At 50.1% G+C, this 18,761-nt stretch overlaps 2 protein-coding genes across 2 annotated transcripts; one reads left to right on the plus strand and one right to left on the minus strand.

The window, feature by feature from the left end:
* Positions 1 to 3,297: 3,297 nt before the first annotated feature.
* DNAJB11 (DnaJ heat shock protein family (Hsp40) member B11) lies at positions 3,298 to 12,218 on the minus strand. Its single transcript, XM_088530258.1, has 10 exons — positions 12,083 to 12,218; positions 11,780 to 11,936; positions 10,862 to 10,959; positions 10,244 to 10,376; positions 9,551 to 9,693; positions 9,135 to 9,217; positions 8,767 to 8,824; positions 8,110 to 8,221; positions 7,572 to 7,731; positions 3,298 to 3,683 (listed from the first exon to the last, which is right to left on the minus strand). Exons 1-10 carry the CDS (start codon positions 12,148 to 12,150, stop codon positions 3,619 to 3,621), a joined length of 1,077 nt encoding a protein of 358 aa, XP_088386384.1. The 5' UTR covers positions 12,151 to 12,218; the 3' UTR covers positions 3,298 to 3,618.
* A 268-nt stretch (positions 12,219 to 12,486) lies between these two features.
* On the plus strand, positions 12,487 to 17,384 carry TBCCD1 (TBCC domain containing 1). Its single transcript, XM_088530259.1, has 6 exons — positions 12,487 to 12,856; positions 12,942 to 13,091; positions 13,723 to 14,089; positions 14,510 to 14,696; positions 14,844 to 15,341; positions 17,223 to 17,384. The coding sequence occupies exons 1-6, from the start codon at positions 12,530 to 12,532 to the stop codon at positions 17,350 to 17,352; spliced, it is 1,659 nt and encodes a 552-aa protein (XP_088386385.1). The 5' UTR covers positions 12,487 to 12,529; the 3' UTR covers positions 17,353 to 17,384.
* The last annotated feature ends 1,377 nt before the right edge of the window (positions 17,385 to 18,761 follow it).

Raw genomic sequence — 18,761 nt, forward strand, 5'->3', positions numbered from 1 at the left:
TTCAAATACCAGATAAGTGCTTTAAAATAACAAGGTCTTAGGAAAAAACAAACCAGTCCACACTGTTTTTACAGACTCGTTTCCATGGAAGAGGAACTGGGAACGCTTTCACTCCCTGCCTGGGGTCTGGGAGGAGGACAAGAGGAGGGGATGCTCTTGATGAGCAGTTTAACTCACTGTGACGAGCGGCAGGAGGGCAGCAGACTTGGGGAACAGAGCTCCACGGCACCAGGTGTCTCCTCAGGACTCGGGTGCTCCATTCTGAAGCATCTCTGTGTGGCCCCCAAACACCTTAGGGCAGTTTGTAGCGTCTGGACCCCAAAGCACGGGGCCGAGAACGTCAACATCTGCTCTCGGACGGCAACACATCCCCAGACTGTGCTGTGAAGGTGAAGATTTGGACCAGGCGAACTCTGCTTCTCTAGCTCCTGAGAAAAGATTGGTCAGTAAGACGCCTTCTGCAAAAGCAACATCTACTTTTGGGGTTGAATCCTCCTCTTAACCTCAAGGTCTACCTTGGCAAAGCTGTGCTAGTAAGCAAAGCTGCTCAAAAAACTGGCTGAAAAACAGGTGGCCTTCTCCAGATATCTTAAGTGAGCAGGGATAGACTTCTCCAAGAATGGTACTTTCTGCACTGCTTTCAGAAGTGATCAAAACCATTCGGTTGAGAAAACAGGGTCCCATTTTAGCCAAGCAGTGCCCACAGGCTCCTTTAAATGGCAAAAACTCACTGGGAGCCACTCCTGAAACACAGTTCTAGGACCTGCAGTCATCCTAGAAGGCATAAAGCCTCCACGGGGCAAGCAGACCCAAACCAAATGAGTGGAAAAAGGACCCTGGACCCTGGCAAGCACCAGGGTAGCCTACTGTCCAGGTAGAAAGGAAGCACAGACACCCTGGAAGGTAGGAAGAAGGGAGAACTGCAGCTGTGCAGGCGCAGTGCAGCGCAGGAAAGGAACCAGAAGCAGGATTAGGGGGGTTGCACTTCTCCCCTTCCTGCCTTTCTTCCTGGCTCATGTTTCTTTGAATTCCTTGCAGCACAAGCATGGGAATGAGCCTGAGCTGCCTCTGGGTCTCACCCTGGCAAAACCTGCTGTTTCTGCGGCCACTATTGTTGCTGCTCGATGGGCTTCCCAAAGCAGCCTAAACCCACATGGCTTAAGAAAACACTCACAGGAAGAAAAAGAATTAGCAGGGAAAGGGAAAGCGGCGGCAGGAACAGGCACTTGACTCTGAAAGAAGGTGCTGGGGGCTGCTGGGGTGGGGAGAGGAAGGGCTGCGCCAATCCCTCGTGCACAGGGTCTGCATCTCGGGGCACGTTCCAGGCTCTTTGGCTTGGTCACAACAGGCTGTGCAGTGACACGGGCGAGCGAAAGCCCCTCTTCGTCTCCGAGAAATGTGCGTCGGTTTGGCCAGCCCTGCCTTTAGGAGCGCCAAAAGGGAAACGGGTTTTTGCTCCCTCTTCTCTGCAGAGCCCAACTGCAGGCACAGCCTCTCGGGTCAGGGTGGGCTGTTCAAAGCAACAGGCGCTGAATGGGAAACGCAGCTCTCCGACTCCGGTGGCTCCGGTTCCTGCAGTTCCTGTTGATGCTGATGGGGCCACGCTGCTCCCACAGGCTCTGTGGAGCGGATGGGTCAGGAAGCCCCCAAGGCCCTCGGTCCCAGGGCAGGATGCACCCAGCTGTCACATCTGTGTCCCTACCCAACCGAAGGTGACCACCAAAGAGCACTGAGACGGAGCGCTCGGTGAGCTACACAGGAACAGGGGGAGCAGAGCCCAGGCAAAAGCAAGAGTCTCGCAGCATCAGGCACACGATTCCTACCAGTTTCTGCCAAATCCAGGCTGCTTCGGAGGGAATTCGGATGCAATTTTGGCAGCACGGGCTTACGCTGATAGAAAAGGAAGACGGGCAAGGCCGCTGGGCTGAGAGGAGCCTGCAGGAGGTGGACGCTCCCTGGGCCGGCGTAACTGGAAGCAGCCCCGTGCGCAAGGACACGAGGTGCCTCTGAACTCCCAGAGCCATGAGAGGAGGCAGCTGGCTGCAGGCCTGGGAGAAGCCGGTCACCAAGAGGGCTGGCACTCGAGGCGGCCAGCTCGGCCAGCGGAGGGCTTTGGGGAAGAGCTAGCAGCAAAACCAAGCGCCTGGGAGCCAGGGTTTGCCTGGCCTGCGTTTCTCGGCCATTCCCGGAGCCCTCACCTCGCTCTGCCAAGGCAAACGTGCAAGGGATCCAACAGGAAGCCTTCCCTGCAGCGCGTTTCCGATGCGTCAGCTCCTGCTGCTCGGTGAGAAGCGGAGGCTTCACTGGACACGGGGGCTCCAGGGCTCTTCGCCTCCCCACGTTCAGAAGCATTTTGTGCAAGTTACAAGAAACACCACAAGAAAACCTTACATAGGCACCTGTTTTTTTTTTTTTTTTAAGTTACTGCTCCCAAAGCTCCAAAGGACACGCAGAGGCAAACACCTCTAACAGGGAGCTCTAGGCATCCCTGCTGGAGCAGGGGCGTTGGACTAGATGATTGCTAGAGGTCCCTTCCAACCTTAACCATTCTGGGATGTCTCCATGACGCACACCACAGCAGCCCTCAGTTCAAATAAAGCAGCTACAGAGCATTAGCTCTTGCAGCTGTAGTTTCACCACTTAGAGCATCCAGCTGCTCTATCTCGCAGCCAGAGCCTTCCTGCATCAGTCCAGTAACTCGCAGCTACAGCAGCATCAGTTCTGCTTAAATACATAACCAGGGAGCTTGCTGTTCCAACTCAAGTATCTTTATTTATGTGCTGTTAGCTTCACCTGTCCTCATAGAGGACAGAGTGCAGGACGCAAGTGAACTTTTCCAGCCACGCTGTCAGTTACAGTTGGGTAGGAAGAACCAAGACCACAAGGAGTCTTTTCCGTTACTTCTTCCAAAATCCCACGGTACAAAGAAGGTCTGAGGTGTCTTTGCTAAGCCAGAAAGTAGCTGTGACTTCAAAAACCGAGACCAGCCGTTAACTTTGAGGACGAGAGGACTTCTTGGCAGATAAGAGAGTCCAAAGAAGGCTTTTTACCTGTTTTCTCTCCTCTGTTTTCTCAATCACGTGTGGAGCCCTACCACAGCACATAGAGCCCTTCCTGCAGTCCACTCTCAACAGCACCTGTACTCTGGCCCCAGAAATGCACTCTGCAACAGGATCACACTCTGGACTTGGAGGGGAAAGGAAGACAGGGCTTCAATACAAAAGAGAAACTTAGAAGAGATTGACACAAAGGACAAAAAAGCAGGAGAAACTATGAAAATATGTTGAGATGGCCAAGAAAAGTCACATCAAAATATATTTAAAAACCAGAAACTCCAACCTGCATGGAATTTAAAACTCCTTTCTCCACAAGAAGTCTTTTCATTGTTCCAGGACATTGAACATTATAGGCAGCACCAGTTATGCCCTGAAAAGGGTAGAGTTTTCCCCAACTCGTCTGAGCACTTTCACCATTTACAAAAAAAAAAAAAAAGGGAATTTATATATATACCTCAACAATTGCTCCCCCCTCCCTCTTTTTCACTCTACAACGGGCAGAATAGACTTCTGACAAATCTGACTTTTCATTTCACAATTAAGTCCTTTTTTTTTCTTCAAACTAATATCCCTGCAATCCATTGTACACCTTCTGCGCTGATCCTTGCTTCAATAGCTGTTTGAGACCTGCAAAAGAAGAGAAGAGAAGGAGTTATAGCACAGCACCAGCAGGACTCTGCCTTCCCCATTCCCGTTACACTTTGCATCCGATTTGCAGGCACGGTCTCACTGGCCTTCCAAGGTCCAGCCCACCACAGCTGAACAGGGCTAAAGCTCTGACACCAAGAGCTTTGTTAGAAAAATAAAAACAAGGGGCAACGCCTTTACTGCTGCTTCTTCATTATTTCTGAAAGGATAAATAGGACCAAGGCTAATAACGATGTATCTGTGTTTTCCTACGCGCTCGAGGCCACACAGCACCAAGGGATCCAGGCAGAAAAACGTTTTGTTGCAAGCTCAAAACTCAGTGCTCCACCTCAAGATCTTCACAGATGGGTGAGACATAGAAGTGACCCCCAGAGGCACTTCCCTACTGAAGCCAAGAGCAATTTTGTCCCTCTAAGTAAACCTAAGGAGAAATAGTTCTTTGGTTATTTCCTAAGGTTATTCCTGGCCTTGCAGAGCTTGTCTCCCAACGCTCCCACTGCAGCCAGGGAGAAAGCAGCTAGTGAGAATTTGGAGGGCTACACTGGGTTTTTACAGCGTGCAAATTCAGGAGGAATCAATGCGAGCGATTTCAGAGCAGAGCTTTCCACGTGATGGCTGTAGCTGCTCTTGTCCTGCATAGGCAGACCCGGAGGCAAGCGAGGGAAGCAAACTTGTTATCAGAGGGCTTCAGTGCACTACAGGAGGCTGCAGCTCTAGAGCCACTGCTTTACAGAGGAGTCCAGCAGATCACATTGCCGGCCTGGGTCCTGCCTTTACAAAAAAACACCCCCGAAACAGGGAAAACCTGGTCATAAAACACTTCAAAGGACAGATTGTGCTCATGTCCTGTCAGCATCAGCTTCTTATCAGGGCATGATAATATAAGAGAGGAGTGACTCAGCCCTGAAGCTGCAACAGCCCAATACTGAGGTCAGCAGGGAGACAGATCTGCACTTGCTGCTGCTTCAGGGTTGAGGCTGCACAACGCGGGCCAAGGGAGGAGGCTGGCAAGGACTCGGCTCACTCCACGTTTCCAGAGATAACTCAAGGGGACTCCCTCTTCCACATCAGCCTGCACACAGGGGATTTAAAAGCCATAAAATTAAGCCAAGTTGCTATAAAACTGCTTTTGGAAATGCCCCAGCATCAACCTTGTGAGAGCTGGCTTGCACCTCAGCCTGACTGAGGGGACGAATATGCCTATTTTCCAGCATGTTATCTCCTGACCATCGCAGTCCAGGCTATAGCTCCTGTCCTTCTCCCTGTGCAACCATAGCAGGAACTGCTTGAGGAAGCTACATACCTGAAAAACAAACCTTATTTTGCACTGGTCATTTCTGGCTGCTTCACTTGCACATACGAGTCCTTCTTCAGGAGACCAAATTAAATGATAATATCCCTCCAAACCTTGTCCTGCTTCTCTACACTCAGCCCATTCTGACACTACTGTCCTTTAACATGATTGTTTCGGTATGTTAAGGCCATGGCAACCCTGTTAAAAATAAAAACCAGGCTGGAAGCAAGGCCTGGAACAGAGACTGCTCTCTGCCAGAGATGTCGGGGGCTACTGAACTATCCATGTCCCTCTTGCTTTGCTCCTGCCCAGAAAATCCCAAATTCTTCCCTGCTTCCTCAGCCACCCTCCAGAGGAGGGTAAAGTGCAGCCCCCTATAGAAAAGGGTGCTAAGCTCCAAGCAGAGGTCACATTCCAGGCAGGGGAAGGTAAGTTCGCTTCCCTCCGCAGCCAGGAGAGACTCAAAGCCGCTTCCTGGCTCATGTGTAAGAGGATGTCGTGTCCCGGGGCTACGGAGCTCTTGGAAAGGAAGGGCATAGCTGCAGCAAGGTGTCCTCCAGCAGCCCTGCATAAAATGGGATTGGCAACGTTCCCAATCTGGACTGGATGACCTCTAGAGGTCCCTTCCAACCCTAAGCATTCCATGATTCCTCGCGTTTCTGACGAGCTCCTTCCAGGTAACTGCACACTGGCCTGAAGGACAGTCAGCAGCGCACAGGATATTTTGACGCATTCCTGGCACTCCAACCCCAATTCTCTGGATTTGCTTTTGCCAGGAATCCTGTGGTTTGGTGTTGCCAAACCCAACGCACTGACCGGAGCCAACCTGGAGGTTCCTTTTCCTGCTGTTAACAGGTTACAGAACAACTCGTGCCCTTCACTGCCTGCTGCTACTCTCTGAACACTCTGGAGTTAACGCACGGGATTCAACCCCCCAAAAAGGACAATAAACAAACACCGCTGGAGAAGAACTAGCCAAGTCTAAAAGAAAGTCACCTCCGACCAGCAGGCAACAAGTTCCCGATGTCACAGCGGCAGGAAGGAGAGCACATTGTTCCCCCAACGCCGGGGCAGCGGGAGGACCGAAGGGCTGCTCTCTGAGCACCAGCATCTCCTGCCTACCCCAGAAGCCATAAATAGGGTGATAAGAACTTGGGCCCCGTGCCAAGAATAAGAAAGATGTTTTGAACTCTGAGGCCTAGTCTTGGATGCGTATGCTGAGCTGCTGCCATACAACACGCCTAGAGCTATTCACTTAAATGCTTTAAGTCCCTGGATGTTTGGGAATATTCTAGCACACACAAACAAATCTGACCGCTTACCCAGTCACCCCTGCCCTAAGATGGGTGGAATCACTTCAGGATTCAGATGTTTCATACCCTCTTAAAACAGGCTCATGCCAGTACTATCATCTCCTGTTCACAGGGTATTTGTACAGGCACGCTGGCAGTTTTAGCAGAAAGATGCAGGTTTCCGTCACTGCTTTTTGCCCACAGCCTTTTTGCAAACTGCCAAGAGCAACAGAGGAATAAATGTCATTTGTAATGAGAGGAGCTGTCTTAAAAGTTCAGAGAACAGCAGCAGAGCCTGGTGGCAGGGGACATCACGCTGACTGTGGTCACTGCAGATTTCACCAAGCACCAGAGGGACCTGCCAAGGTAGCAGTAACAAACTGTGGGACTGAGACATCTGCACTTGGGGTCTGAATTCCCCCTACACACTTCTGGAGTCCAGAGGAGCTGCATGTTTGCCCCCTTCCACCAAGACAGCTGTCAAAATCCAGCAAATGGCACCTTCTCAACAAGAATGCACGATGCCTTGGGGCAGCGGGAAGAAGTCCCGGACACAGAACATGTCAGGAACTCCCGTAGCATCCCTTGATGCCTACTCTGCCACCCCGAGTACCTCGGCAGAACCTCCTGAAGTGGGGGAGAATTTCTTGCCATGACTCCAAGCTGGAGGATTTGCTCTCCTACCAATTCCAGGATGTTTACAAGGCTCATCCATAATCTTCCACCAGAGTGCCACAGCTGGGCAGCAGATGTTGCCTGCCAAGCAGGTCTATGCATTTGCATTGCCTTCTTCCTCCTCGTTGGGAAGTGCTAATAACGAAGGGAGATGTAGGGAGGAACAATACTTCTTCTAATGCTGCATGGCTCTGTTTGCCCATAACAGTAAGATGGTTTTCCACAAATCTTTTCTCCAAAAAAGTGGGAGCTTGGGCTGGAAAAGGATCCCATTCTAGCAAATGTGAGGCAAGTGGGGACTAGTCCCACTGAGTCCTTCCCTTCAGACAGATGGTCAGCTACAAAGGTCTGCAGGCTTGCCAAAAACTACATCCAACCTTATCTGGTTCCCTCTAGCTATGGCAGCCAAGACTGCTCGCTTCAAAAAATAACAAGTGAAAGTTGCTCCCAGGGCTTTGGGCCAGTTGCGTTATGTTGTGCAACGGGTACACGGACAGGAGAACCCTTGTTGGCCACTACAGGCCACTGGTTCGGTTGTACCCACTCATCAGCTCTGGGGAGAGATGGGCACAACCCGCTGCCACGAGGGAGTTTTAAAGCACACACCTTCCCGCTGCTCGTTCGTCAGCTGCTCTTTGGGAAACTCCACGTCAAACGTTATTATTAGCGAGCCTTTGATATTATTGTTATCAAAATTTGGAAGGCCCTCTCCTTTCTTCCACACCTTGGCCCCAGGTTTCGTAATTTTGTCCCGAGCAACGTGAACCTAGAGACAAAAAGAATTTCAAAACATTATTAGTGTTCTGTGCCTGTACCCCAACACCCCAAGATGCCCTTTCCAACCCACTAAAAAGCTACAATTGATCCTGATTTCTGGCAAAAGTCATCAATATTCACAGTACTCACAACACCCAAGACAAAACACGTAGCTGCTTTGGAAGCCAGGACCTGCACTGTGTCATCCTTAGCAAAGGGCACATTTTGTCTCTCTAAGAATCACTTTGGCAGTTCAAAGTCCGTAGCAGTGGGTGATACTGAACATAACCCCCAGCTACGGACAGCCCTGCACAAGGCAGCCCAGGCTGTAAGAAACCTGCAGCTAAGATTTGTTTGCCCAGAGCAGAAAAGCAAACGGCTGCCTGACCTTGTGCCCATCCAAGTGGGCAATATCCATTTCGAAGCCCGTAAGTGCCTCGACCAGCGAGACTGTCACGTTTGTATACAGGTCATCCCCTCTTCTTTCAAAGACTGGATGCCTGTGGAAAAGAGAGAGAGAGAGAAATTGGAGCTTCTTTTTCCCCTGAGGAGAAACAGGTCACTATTTGGGAAGGAGTTCAGAGAACTTGCACACTTCAGAGAAAGGAAGTGAGGAATGAATGAAATCCAGCATTGTTTCCTGATTAAAATATGTGCTACTAATAACCTTTCTATTTTAGTGTAATGGGTGGTAAGGCATTGTCAAGAGGTTGTAAGGAAACATAATACTAAGAAAGTTGTGAGTCACACAACAGCGAGAGAGATAGTAAGTTTATGGGAAAAAAAACAACATATTTTCTGACGCATGCAGGAGCTAAAACTTACTGCTGAATTCAAGCCGAAGAAAAAAATTAAATAACTTCAAGGAATTTTAACAGTGGTGAGTCCAGCTACTCCAGCACACTTGGGGTAAAACATTCTGCACAGCTCTGAGCACCACTGAGGGGTAGGTTACATTCCAGCAAAGCAGGCAACACCAGCCAGAAAATTGCTTGTGAGCTTCATTTATAACAACCAAAGGGGTCTAAGTGTGCAGGTGACTTACTTAAGAACTTTTATTCGGAAGCGCAGATCGCCTGGCTCTCCATCCACATGAGGTTCACCTGTGAAATAAGAAAAGCTCTGCTAAAGAAGCAGCTAGCTTCTTTAGCTTTGGCAATAGCTTGTTAAAGACTAGACAAGTCTGTTCTTCACATGAGCTACAAAAAGAAAAATCAAGGTCATAGCTAAAACCTTACTAACATCTGTTTCCTTATAAAGAACTTAAGATTTTCATATTGCCTCAGTGATTTTGTACTCTCTGCTCTTCTGAAAAGACCTGCCTGCGTGTTACAGGACACTGGCAGGAAGACCAGCCTCGTATGGCAGAAGGAGCAAGTAAAGCTCAGCAATGTGGCAGTGCCCCATCCATACCTTCCCCGATGAAGGGATACTCCATTCCGTCCCTCACACCCGGCTCTATCTCCACTTCTAGCGTCCGCTCTTCGTTCACAAGCCTGTAAAGGACAAGAGCAGGTAAAGGGTTGTGCTGTGTCAACAGCAGCAGGTGGTAGCACCTACTTATTTTATATTATACATGACCACAATGGAGTATTCCCGGGCCAGATGTTCACATTTGCAAACTGTGGGCTTGTCCAGCATTTGCTTCTGTTTATGCAGATTTTGTTGTGGAATTTAGGCCAAGATTATCTTGTTCAAGTAATAAAGAGCTATAAGAGTAAAAATCGGCTGCTTGGAAATGCTAAGTTTCTCCAAACTTACTTGTAGTGCAGACACTTTCCCCCACCTAGTGGCAGGCTTTGGTTAAACACACTGGAGTGAAAACTCACTTGACGTTGGGACATTCATCACAAACAACTTCTTGTGTCATCTGGAACCGGCCGGGGCCCAGCTGGGTGGTTCTCATCTCCTGCCGGCAGTTGCATTTCCGCTTGCCCGGTGCCTGTCTGGCCACGGGCTTGTTTCGAACAACCTGCGTGGCAGAAAGACCGGTTGGATTTATCCCACTGTAAATACGATACGACAGTGTTTGATAGCTGATAAATACAGCTTCCAAAACCAAAAAGCACTACCTGTTTGCTAGGTGCATAACCCAGAAAGTTCCTTTTAAATATTCAGCCATAGAGAGAGGGCATTAATAATACACAACACAGTTTTACAAGAAAGGCTGAAAACACAAGAATTAAGCCGTGTGTTTGCAGGGAGACCAGTAATGTTTTTTTAAAGCAGGCACTACAAGGAGGGAGCATCTAAGAACTGGCAACTATTAAATCAAAACTATTATCACGAGAAACATCTCTTCATAGGCAAGTTTAATAGATTAAAAGATGAATATTTTGTTTCTTCAGTTAACAGAAGATTCTCACAGAATCTTCTCAGATTCTGTTTTCTTCTCAGAAAACAACTGTCTATTTTAGTGCCACTTTTTTTTCAGAAAACATCATTCCCATCAGCAGCCAGACCAGCAGTTCTCAAAATTAAGAGCACATTGAGGAGACTCACACACAGGAAAGTAAACTTACTTCCACAAAGTTTCCTGAATAAACCTCCTCCAATGTAACTTCCAGATCCACAATGATGTCGCTTCCTCGGGGAATGTTCCTGTCCTGCTGGCGAGGATTCCCTCCAAACATGAATCCAAAGTCCCCAAAAAAGCTACAGAGTAAAACACATCCATTAGTCCAGAAAGAAATTCTCACCAGATAAAGCTTTGCTGAACAGAGCAACGGGCAGGAGATGGGGGACAAGAGTGATGAGAAAAAAAATCTGCAGTAAACCTCAATAATCTTGCTCAAAACTGCCCCTGCAGACAGCAGTGGCTCTTACCCAGAAGGATCAGAGCACCTTAATAAGTGGTATTAGGAAATTTATTCCCTGCAGAAATCAGTGGATCTTAAACTGAGCAACATGTGAGCACTTTCTGGTTCCAGCGACACAAGCTCCACAGCTGCTCTGTTGTATAGGTCAGTGCAGTGTGGGCTTGTAAGAGAAAAAGGACCCCCAAAGTCACTCATGAGCCGTGACGATGGATTAAACATCAATCACACATGGAAACCCAACAGGTAAAAGAGGACCAGAGGCCAGAAGATCCAGCCAGAGCTCGGAGCACAGAACACCCGACAGGGACAAGGCCTCCTTACTGCGAGAAGATGTCTCCATGGGAGCTCTGGTGCCCGTCCTTCAGCCCCTCTTCTCCGTACGCATCGTACTGCTTCCTCTTCTCCTCGTCCGACAGCACCTGGGCACAGGGAAGGCAAAGGGACAAGGAATTCAGCTACGGCTCAGGCAGGTTCCTGACAAAGACAGTAACTTTGTGATAGCAGGAACGGGGGCTCATTCCTGAAGGGCAACAAGAAATGACTGCAGCATTACAGCCAAATTAAGTACCCTAACACATGTGTCATTTCTCAGTGTAGGTCTTTGCTCTGTCCCTGAGATCGTGAGGTTTCAGGATCAGATTCAGTTCTGTTTTTTCCCCAACCTGACCTACCAATTATGTTTTGGGAGACTAGAATCACCAGGCCAGCTCCCAGAAGGCTCGAGAGGTGCAGAAACACGTGAGGAAGCAGCTCTGCTGGCTGAAGGGTGATGCTTCACTTAATGTATTATCTGCTATTAATGCTAACTACTAACACATTATTTGTACAGTGGCAAAAAACCAAGATCCCTAATGCATGTATGGTTCACTACTACAACATTTCTCCCCAGAAGCTAGGTAAAATCAGTAAGAGGAAGCTGAAAACCTTTAATGTGAGCCAGAACTACCCATGGTCCGTCTATATGTACGCTCACAGCCCATCTAAACGTACAGTGATGGTTCCTCCTGCAGCTCTGTTTCTTCCTCTGCCTTCTCCACACACCAAACTATTAACAAATAAGAAAAAAGCTTGAACTTGCTGCCTTTACTTTCCCCCAGGGTGATGTCTGGATGCTCGGGGGGATGTTTAGATGCTGAGGGGGGACACTTAGACTTTCCTCCAGCAAAACGAGCTCCCTAGTCGCACAGGGACCTTGATTTTGCGCGGGCTGGAGACACGGCCCTGCGGGGGCCGCCTCACCTCGTAGGCCGCTCCCAGGTCCTGGAACTTCTCCTGCGCGCGGGGGTCGTCGGGGTTGCGGTCGGGGTGCAGCTGCAGCGCCAGTTTGCGGTACGCCTTCTTGATGTCCTTCACGGAGGCGCCGCGCGACACCCCCAGGATCTTGTAGAAGTCCCTCCTGCGACACGGGGGACACGGGGACCGTTGGCACCGCGGCCGCACCGCGGGGATGGGGGCCACGCGCATGCGTGCGGCGGGAGCAGCGCGCGCGGAGGGGGGCCGCGCTGAGGCGGCGCGGGGGTAACGCGGTACCCCGGGACTCACCCGGCGGCGGCCTGGCCGCTCACGCAGAGCAGCAGGAGGCAGAGGCGGCCCAGCGAGGCGGGGGACATGGCGGCGCTCTCCGGCCGGGGCCCGCAGCGCCGGAGCCGCCCGCGCCGCTCACCATCGAGACGGAGCGGAGGCCGCCGCCCAATGGGAGCGCGGTGCGGCGGCGCGGCGCCCCGCCCTCGCGCGCAGCCAGCCAATGGCGCGCGCACACTTCACCGCCGCCTCGGCGCCGCCGCCCAATGGAGGGCCGCGACGTCAGCTCCCTGCTACGGCCGCCCGCGCACGGCAGAGCGGCGGCGCGGCGGAAACCGCCGAGCCCGAGGGCGGCGCCGGCGACGGGCGAGGGGCCAATCAGGAGGCGCGGCGCTTCCGGCCGCCAATCGCGAGCGGCTCCGGGGCCATCGAGCGGGCGGCGCGGAGCGGCCCGCGTCGCCCCGCGCCATGGCGGAGGCCGCGGCGGGCCCGGCGCGGCTGTGGGTGAAGACGGAGCCGTTCCTGCTGGGGGCCCTGCAGGCGCCGCCGCCCGCCAGGCTGGGCCGCCACTACCTGCGCAAGATGGCGGCGTACGCGCGGGCGCGGCGCGGCTGCTTCCCGCGCCTGAGCTGGCCGCGCTGGCGCCACATCGCGTGCGGGAAGCTGCAGCTCCGCGCGGGCCTCGCCTGGCTCTACTTCGAGCTCTTCCTCAGCCTGCGCCCCCGGCCCCGCTGGGACGAGGCCGAGGCGGCGGCCTGCGGCGGCGCCGAGGAGCTCGAGCGGCAGCGCAGTCAGGCAGGGCCCCCTCCCCTTCCCCGAAGGAGATTCCCCTCATTTTGCTTCCCGTTTATTCCCCTCTAACTTGCTGTTTCTCGCCCAGCTCTCGGTGGACACGCTGCAGTTCCTGCTCTTCCTCTACATCCAACAGCTCAACAAGGTGTCCCTGCGCACCTCGCTCATTGGAGATGAGTGGCCCAGCCCCAGGACCAAGGCTCCCAGCCTGGCTGGCAAACCCCACAGCCAAAACAAGGTATTTAAGTGGCTCCAAGGGCATCTGGGGGGCGCACGGCCGTGCCTGGTGCGTGCCTGCAAAGTCAGCATTCAGTTTGAGTCGTTTCTCTAAGTTGTGTTGAAATATTAAGATTTTAGATGATTTTAGATTTTAGGTGAACTTTGCTGTGCCTCACAGAGGTGACCTAGCTGCTCAGCTGCAGGTAAGTCGTGTGAACATGATAACATCCTGCATCAAGTGTTTCTGAATAAATAGGCTGGATTTATCAGCCCCAGCTCGTGGTCTGCTCTGGACGTGAGAGCTAATTGCGAGCTGTCAGCAGCATTAGAAAGGCCAGCTGGAAGCCTCAGCACATTTTTGTTCTGTCTGTGACATTAAGAGCCACGTGGCACAGTGACCTGGAGTTTGGGACAAAGTGAAGGAGGATTTGGTAATTTTAAAGTAAAAGAGTTAATAATGTTCCCTGGTTTGTTTTGGAAGTGCAGACCGGCCGTAGTGGTGAGCAGGAGGAGAGAATAGCACGTTTCACTTGCTTTCTTTTCAGAGCCACCGTGATTCTAGTGCAAGCAAGGTCTTGTGTAATATTGATGAAACTCATCAAGGTTTGGGAGAACTCAGCTTGTTCTTGTTTGTTTTTCTGCCCGCTAAGAACTGGAACGATCAGGACCACCAAGCGTTCGTGCAGAGCCACCTCTCGGATATGCTGGAGCTGCTGCTGGAGCCGGAGCAGCTCGCTGCCTCCTTCCACTCCGCACAAGGGCCTCTGGTCTCCTGCGAAGCTGTCCATGCCCTCAGCTTCCTTATTGAAGGCACTGTGAACAGGTCGGGGACTGTCCATCCTCTGCATGAGCTTGCCCTCTGGCAGCCCTTTCATGGGGAAAACGGCTACTCGAAGATCTCCAAAGGCTTCTCCTTCACCAAGCTGGAGAGCTGGATACGCTCTTGCCTCACGACAAGCCCCTTTGGGATGACTGCGTGCCTCAGGTCTGGGAGGAAGCTTGCCTGGGCGCAGCAAGGTACCTGCCTCCCCTTCCACAAGGGGCTTCTCGGCCTCAGCTCCTTGCCTAGGTGGGGTTCCGTATGAGTAGGGATCTGTCTCTGGATGCTTGGGTGTTGGTGGCAAAGCTTATGAGTGATCTGGGTCTCTCTGCGGACACAGGACTGTGAGTCCGTTGAAAGACATGGCAGTGGAGCCAGGAACCTCTAAGCTTAGAGGAAAATAATACGGTTAATATTCTGTTCACCCTGACTGTACGCTAGCCAGAGTGGCAGTGTGTTAGATGGGACAGCAAAGTTGCTGTTGGTGGTGGTATGGCTGGTCTATGAGGTGGCACAGTTGCACAGTTCTGTCCCTGGAGCCTTGGGCTGATGCTTTTCTTGTGTGGCTAGTGAACCGTTCTATTCATCTTATGTATCTTGTGTAACTTGTTTTGCAGTTGAGGGCACGACCAGAAGAGCCAAGATCGCCTGTAATGCCCGCGGCGTCCCGGAGGTGTTCCCCATGGTGATCATGAGCCAGGTGTACAAACAGACACTGGCCAAGAGCTCTGACACCTTGGTGGGGGCTCACGTAAGAATTCATCGCTGCAACGAGTCCTTCATTTACCTCCTGTCGCCGCTGCGGTGAGTTTTTGTTCTTTTGTGCCACAGCCAAATGTCAATTAACGGGTCTGTTTAAGTGCTGCGTTGTAGTGGGATGTGCCAACCAGCCGGAAGGGTCTGAATTTTTTTTCTTTTTGGCTTATGGTGTCTTCCCTTGCTCTTTGCCAGATCTGTGACCATTGAGAAGTGCCGGAATAGCACGTTCGTCCTCGGCCCTGTGCAGACCTCAGTTCACATCCACAGCTGTGACAATGTCAAGGTCATTGCTGTTTGCCATCGTTTGTCTCTCTCTTCCACCACGGGCTGCACTTTCTACATTCTCACACCTACGCAGCCTCTCATCCTCTCGGGGAACCAAGCAGTCAGCTTGGCTCCTTTCCACACCCATTACCCCATGCTGGAAGACCACATGGCTCAGGTGGGTCTGGCCACTGTGCCCAACTACTGGGACAGCCCCATGCTGGTGTGCAAAGAGAGCAGTGACACGAGCGCCTTCCGCCTCCTGCCGCCCTCGGAGTTTTACACCTTTGTGATCCCCTTTGAGATGGAAGGAGACACAACGGAAACGCCGGGGGGGCTGCCCCACGCCTACCAGAAGGCCCTGAGTCAGCGGGAGCAGAAGGTACAGAACTGGCAGAAAACTGTCAAGGAGGCAGGCCTGACCAAGTGAGTGTGGCGTCCTGGCAGGAGTTCCATGTGGGAGTTGTGTTGAAGCTCAGCCCTGCAAGCAGAAGCTTTCCTGACGTGGTTGCACAAAAACATTTTAGAAACGGGCTTGTCTGAGAGCTGCATCTTGCAGGCCATTCCTAGCATACCGGGGATTAGTTATCCTGATATCCTGATCTTTGGTGTTACAATAGTGAGAGAAGTAATGTTCAGAGCTGTTACCTTGGAGAAAGGGCTTTGTCAGGAATGTGATTTCCGAATTGCAAAAGACAAGGAAAAGCAAGTGCAGGTACTGCTGGCCCCTGAGGTGAGGGAGCCCTTCTGGTAGTGAGAGCATGTGACTTACCTCATGAAATCCATGAGGAAGGAGAAGTTTTGGGGCAGGATTTCCGTCGGGGTGGAGGGTGGCTGAGCATAGGGATCCAGCAGTGGTGATCAAGGTGTAAAAACCTTCCAACCTTCCAGTCTCTGAGGGTGCAGAGAGGAAAGCTGCAAATTTAGCCCTTATGCTCAAATCATCTGCTTGTTCATCATCCTCATTTAAGGTGCTTCTTGCTCCTCCAGCTGTTTTCCTTCATGCCAGGGCTATTGCTTCTCACCTCAGAGTTTTGCAAAGGTTTTTCTCCTGTCAAAAACTTAATGTTTGGTAATGAGATGATGTGCTTAGATTTAACATCCCTTTTGCAATCACAGGAGCCAAGAGCTCAATGCTGCAGTGACTTATTTCATAGAAGAGGGAAAACTACATAAATTCTAGAAGCTTTCTTGAAAAGAAATTGGCCAACAGGCGGTGAAATAAAAATATTTTAGCTTCCCCTGTAAGGAAGAGAAGAGCAGACACAATACCATCTGTTTAAAGAGAACAAGTGCTTTGGGAAGACTCATAGAAAGAAAAAAAATGCCATGCTTGACTAGTGAGGTTGAAAGAGACTTAGAAATAAGAAGACATCCTTCAAAAAGTTGAAGTTATCTGTAGTGGGGAAAGCGAGGGGGGAATAATGTAAACCCTGCCAGGCTAAGTGTAAAATGTACTGTAAGGCAGGACCAGTAAGAGAGCTTGAGGAGCAACTTACAAAAGCATAAAATCCTGTTTATTCTTTTCCAAACCTATCAGACAAAGTCTTTCAGGGTCAGTGGAAGATCAAAGCATATAATAAGCCCTTGGAAAAGATAAAACTAAAGGAGAAGAAACAAGTGGCTGTCTTTGTGTTCGCATTCACTGGGGAGGAATTTAGGGTAGTTCCTATCCTAGAACTCTTCTTTCTGGGGATGTGTCAGGGAGTGTCTCAATGGGAACTGATAGTATGAGAGCAAATCGTCATGATAAACCAGAGCAAATGTTCTTTACCAAAACAGTTCAGAAGAACTTGAGAGGAAAATAACCATTTAACTGTAGTTTGTAATCTCTTCCTTAAACTGCATTGGTGCTTGAGGGCTAGCACTGCTTTTCTTCCTTCCCAGAGGAAAGATTCTTTTTGTGGAGGAAACCAGGGGGTATCTGAGTGGATAGAGACTTGCAAAACTGCTGCCTGTGCTGTGCTAATGGGCAAAGGACAGTCAAACTATAATCACTGGTCACATGGATGCGTGATAGACTATGGAGAAATCAATGTAGCTTTTGTGAAAGGAGGTCAGGCCTCACTGCAATCAACAGATAAATATGGAGTGGCTCTTCCCTTCTCCCCTTCCATCACAGAAGGGATCTTTTAGAAGCCTTACAAAGGAAGTATTAATTATCAATAATGAGATTCTATTTGAGGAGCCTGACTCTTTAGCCGATATATACGTCTTGTGACCTAAGAAAGAGATTTAGAAACATAACAGTCTTCGGATACATGTCACCTTTGCATGCTGCCCTCCTGATACTCTTCTGGGTTTCAGGCAGCAGAGGAAGAAGTTCCAAGTGCTGGTGGAAAACAAATTCTACGAATGGCTGGTGCAAACAGGGAATCGTCAGCAGCTGGATAGCCTCGTCCCCCCTGCAATAGGCTCCAAGCAGGTGGCAGGATAGCGTTGTGCTGCTGGACTGCAAAAGGAAGGGAAGGGTGAGTACGGGGCCTCTTTCTCCTGTTTTGTATCTAAAATGGTCCCATGTTTGTGTGTCCAGTCTATCCAAGTCTGAAGCCATTCAATGTTTGGCTTCCCAAGAGCCTTGCTTTTGGTGTTAGTCCAAAACTGGAGTCAAAACCTTCTCTTCAAAATCTGTTCTCTGTGTGCTCCAGCTTCTGTCTCTGTATACGTGCAGTTTGATTTCTTGGGGACGTATGTATGTGACTGCAGGCATATTGTGTACAGTCTGATGTCAAATCTTATTTGATCAGCTGTGCTTTTGAAGAAGCTGCTTATTAATGTCCGTACTTACCTGCGTCTGCTCGAGAAGAGAATTAAAGGAGGCTTCACATAATTCTTAATATGTAGCCTTTCTCTGCCTTCCCAAGAGGAAATAGTTTAGGAACCAGGGCTAGGTCCTTATTATACTGTTCTGTCGCATGTTTCAAGCTATTACAAAGCTTGTTTTTCTGTAGTCTTAGAATTGCAGTTTTATTATTATTTATTATTATTATAGTCTTAGCTATTTAATGGCTTTGTCGGTGCCAATAAAACTTGCTCTGCTTTGTTACAGAGTTCTGGGAACAGATGGAGATGTCCTGAAAACAGTTCTCATTAACGCTTCGCAGCCACCTTCGCTCAATATCCTTGATGTGGATGTGATGCCCAGCCTCAGCATGGATTGGACTCTTTGGCTGGTTTAGGATTTTTAATCCCTTTGGCTTTCTCAGGAACGTGCTATAGCTGTGCTGTTAATAAGCAGGGAAGTGCATGTTACCAGAGGGTGCTGAACAAGCCTGCCTGCCCCTTGCTGCAGATGCTGCAGTTGGGAGGCAGTTGTGGCCCGTGTCCTTGGTGTGCACACACCTGGCAGAGGAGCTCAGCCTGGTGTGGGGCTGGGTATAAGCTCCTGGCTGTCACCTGCAGCTCTCTGGTACAAGACAGTTGCCTTGTTTTTATAAATGTGAAAAACAGATGTTTGATTTTATTTTTTATGAATGAAATTCAATAGATTTTTTTAAAATATGAAGATGGCACTTAGATTTTTGTGGCATTGCCTTTCTTATAAAGTTTGCTTTGTTTTGACAAATGTCAATAAAACAGAATTCTTACATAAGTCTGGCATATGTTCTAGGGAAAAGCTTTTACCTCAACTTGGTAACGAGTCCCAACATCTTTATTGCTTTAATAAAACAGGAACCTGTGAGCTGAGAAGAGTGCTAAAGCCTTAAGAGCCGTGGAGCTGAGGGTTTTGAAGGGTGCCCCAACACAGCGCTTTGACATAAACACTGCTTTCTATCTCTTAAAAAAAAAAATTCCTTGTAAAGACTGGGAATCCCGTTCTCATTTTGTGCTGCTAGCCCCTGTCTT

Source organism: Tinamus guttatus, unplaced genomic scaffold (genome assembly GCF_059628265.1).
Source record: "Tinamus guttatus ecotype Peru unplaced genomic scaffold, ASM5962826v1 Tinamus_guttatus_pri_ptg000364l, whole genome shotgun sequence".
Taxonomy (NCBI): Eukaryota; Metazoa; Chordata; class Aves; order Tinamiformes; family Tinamidae; genus Tinamus; species Tinamus guttatus.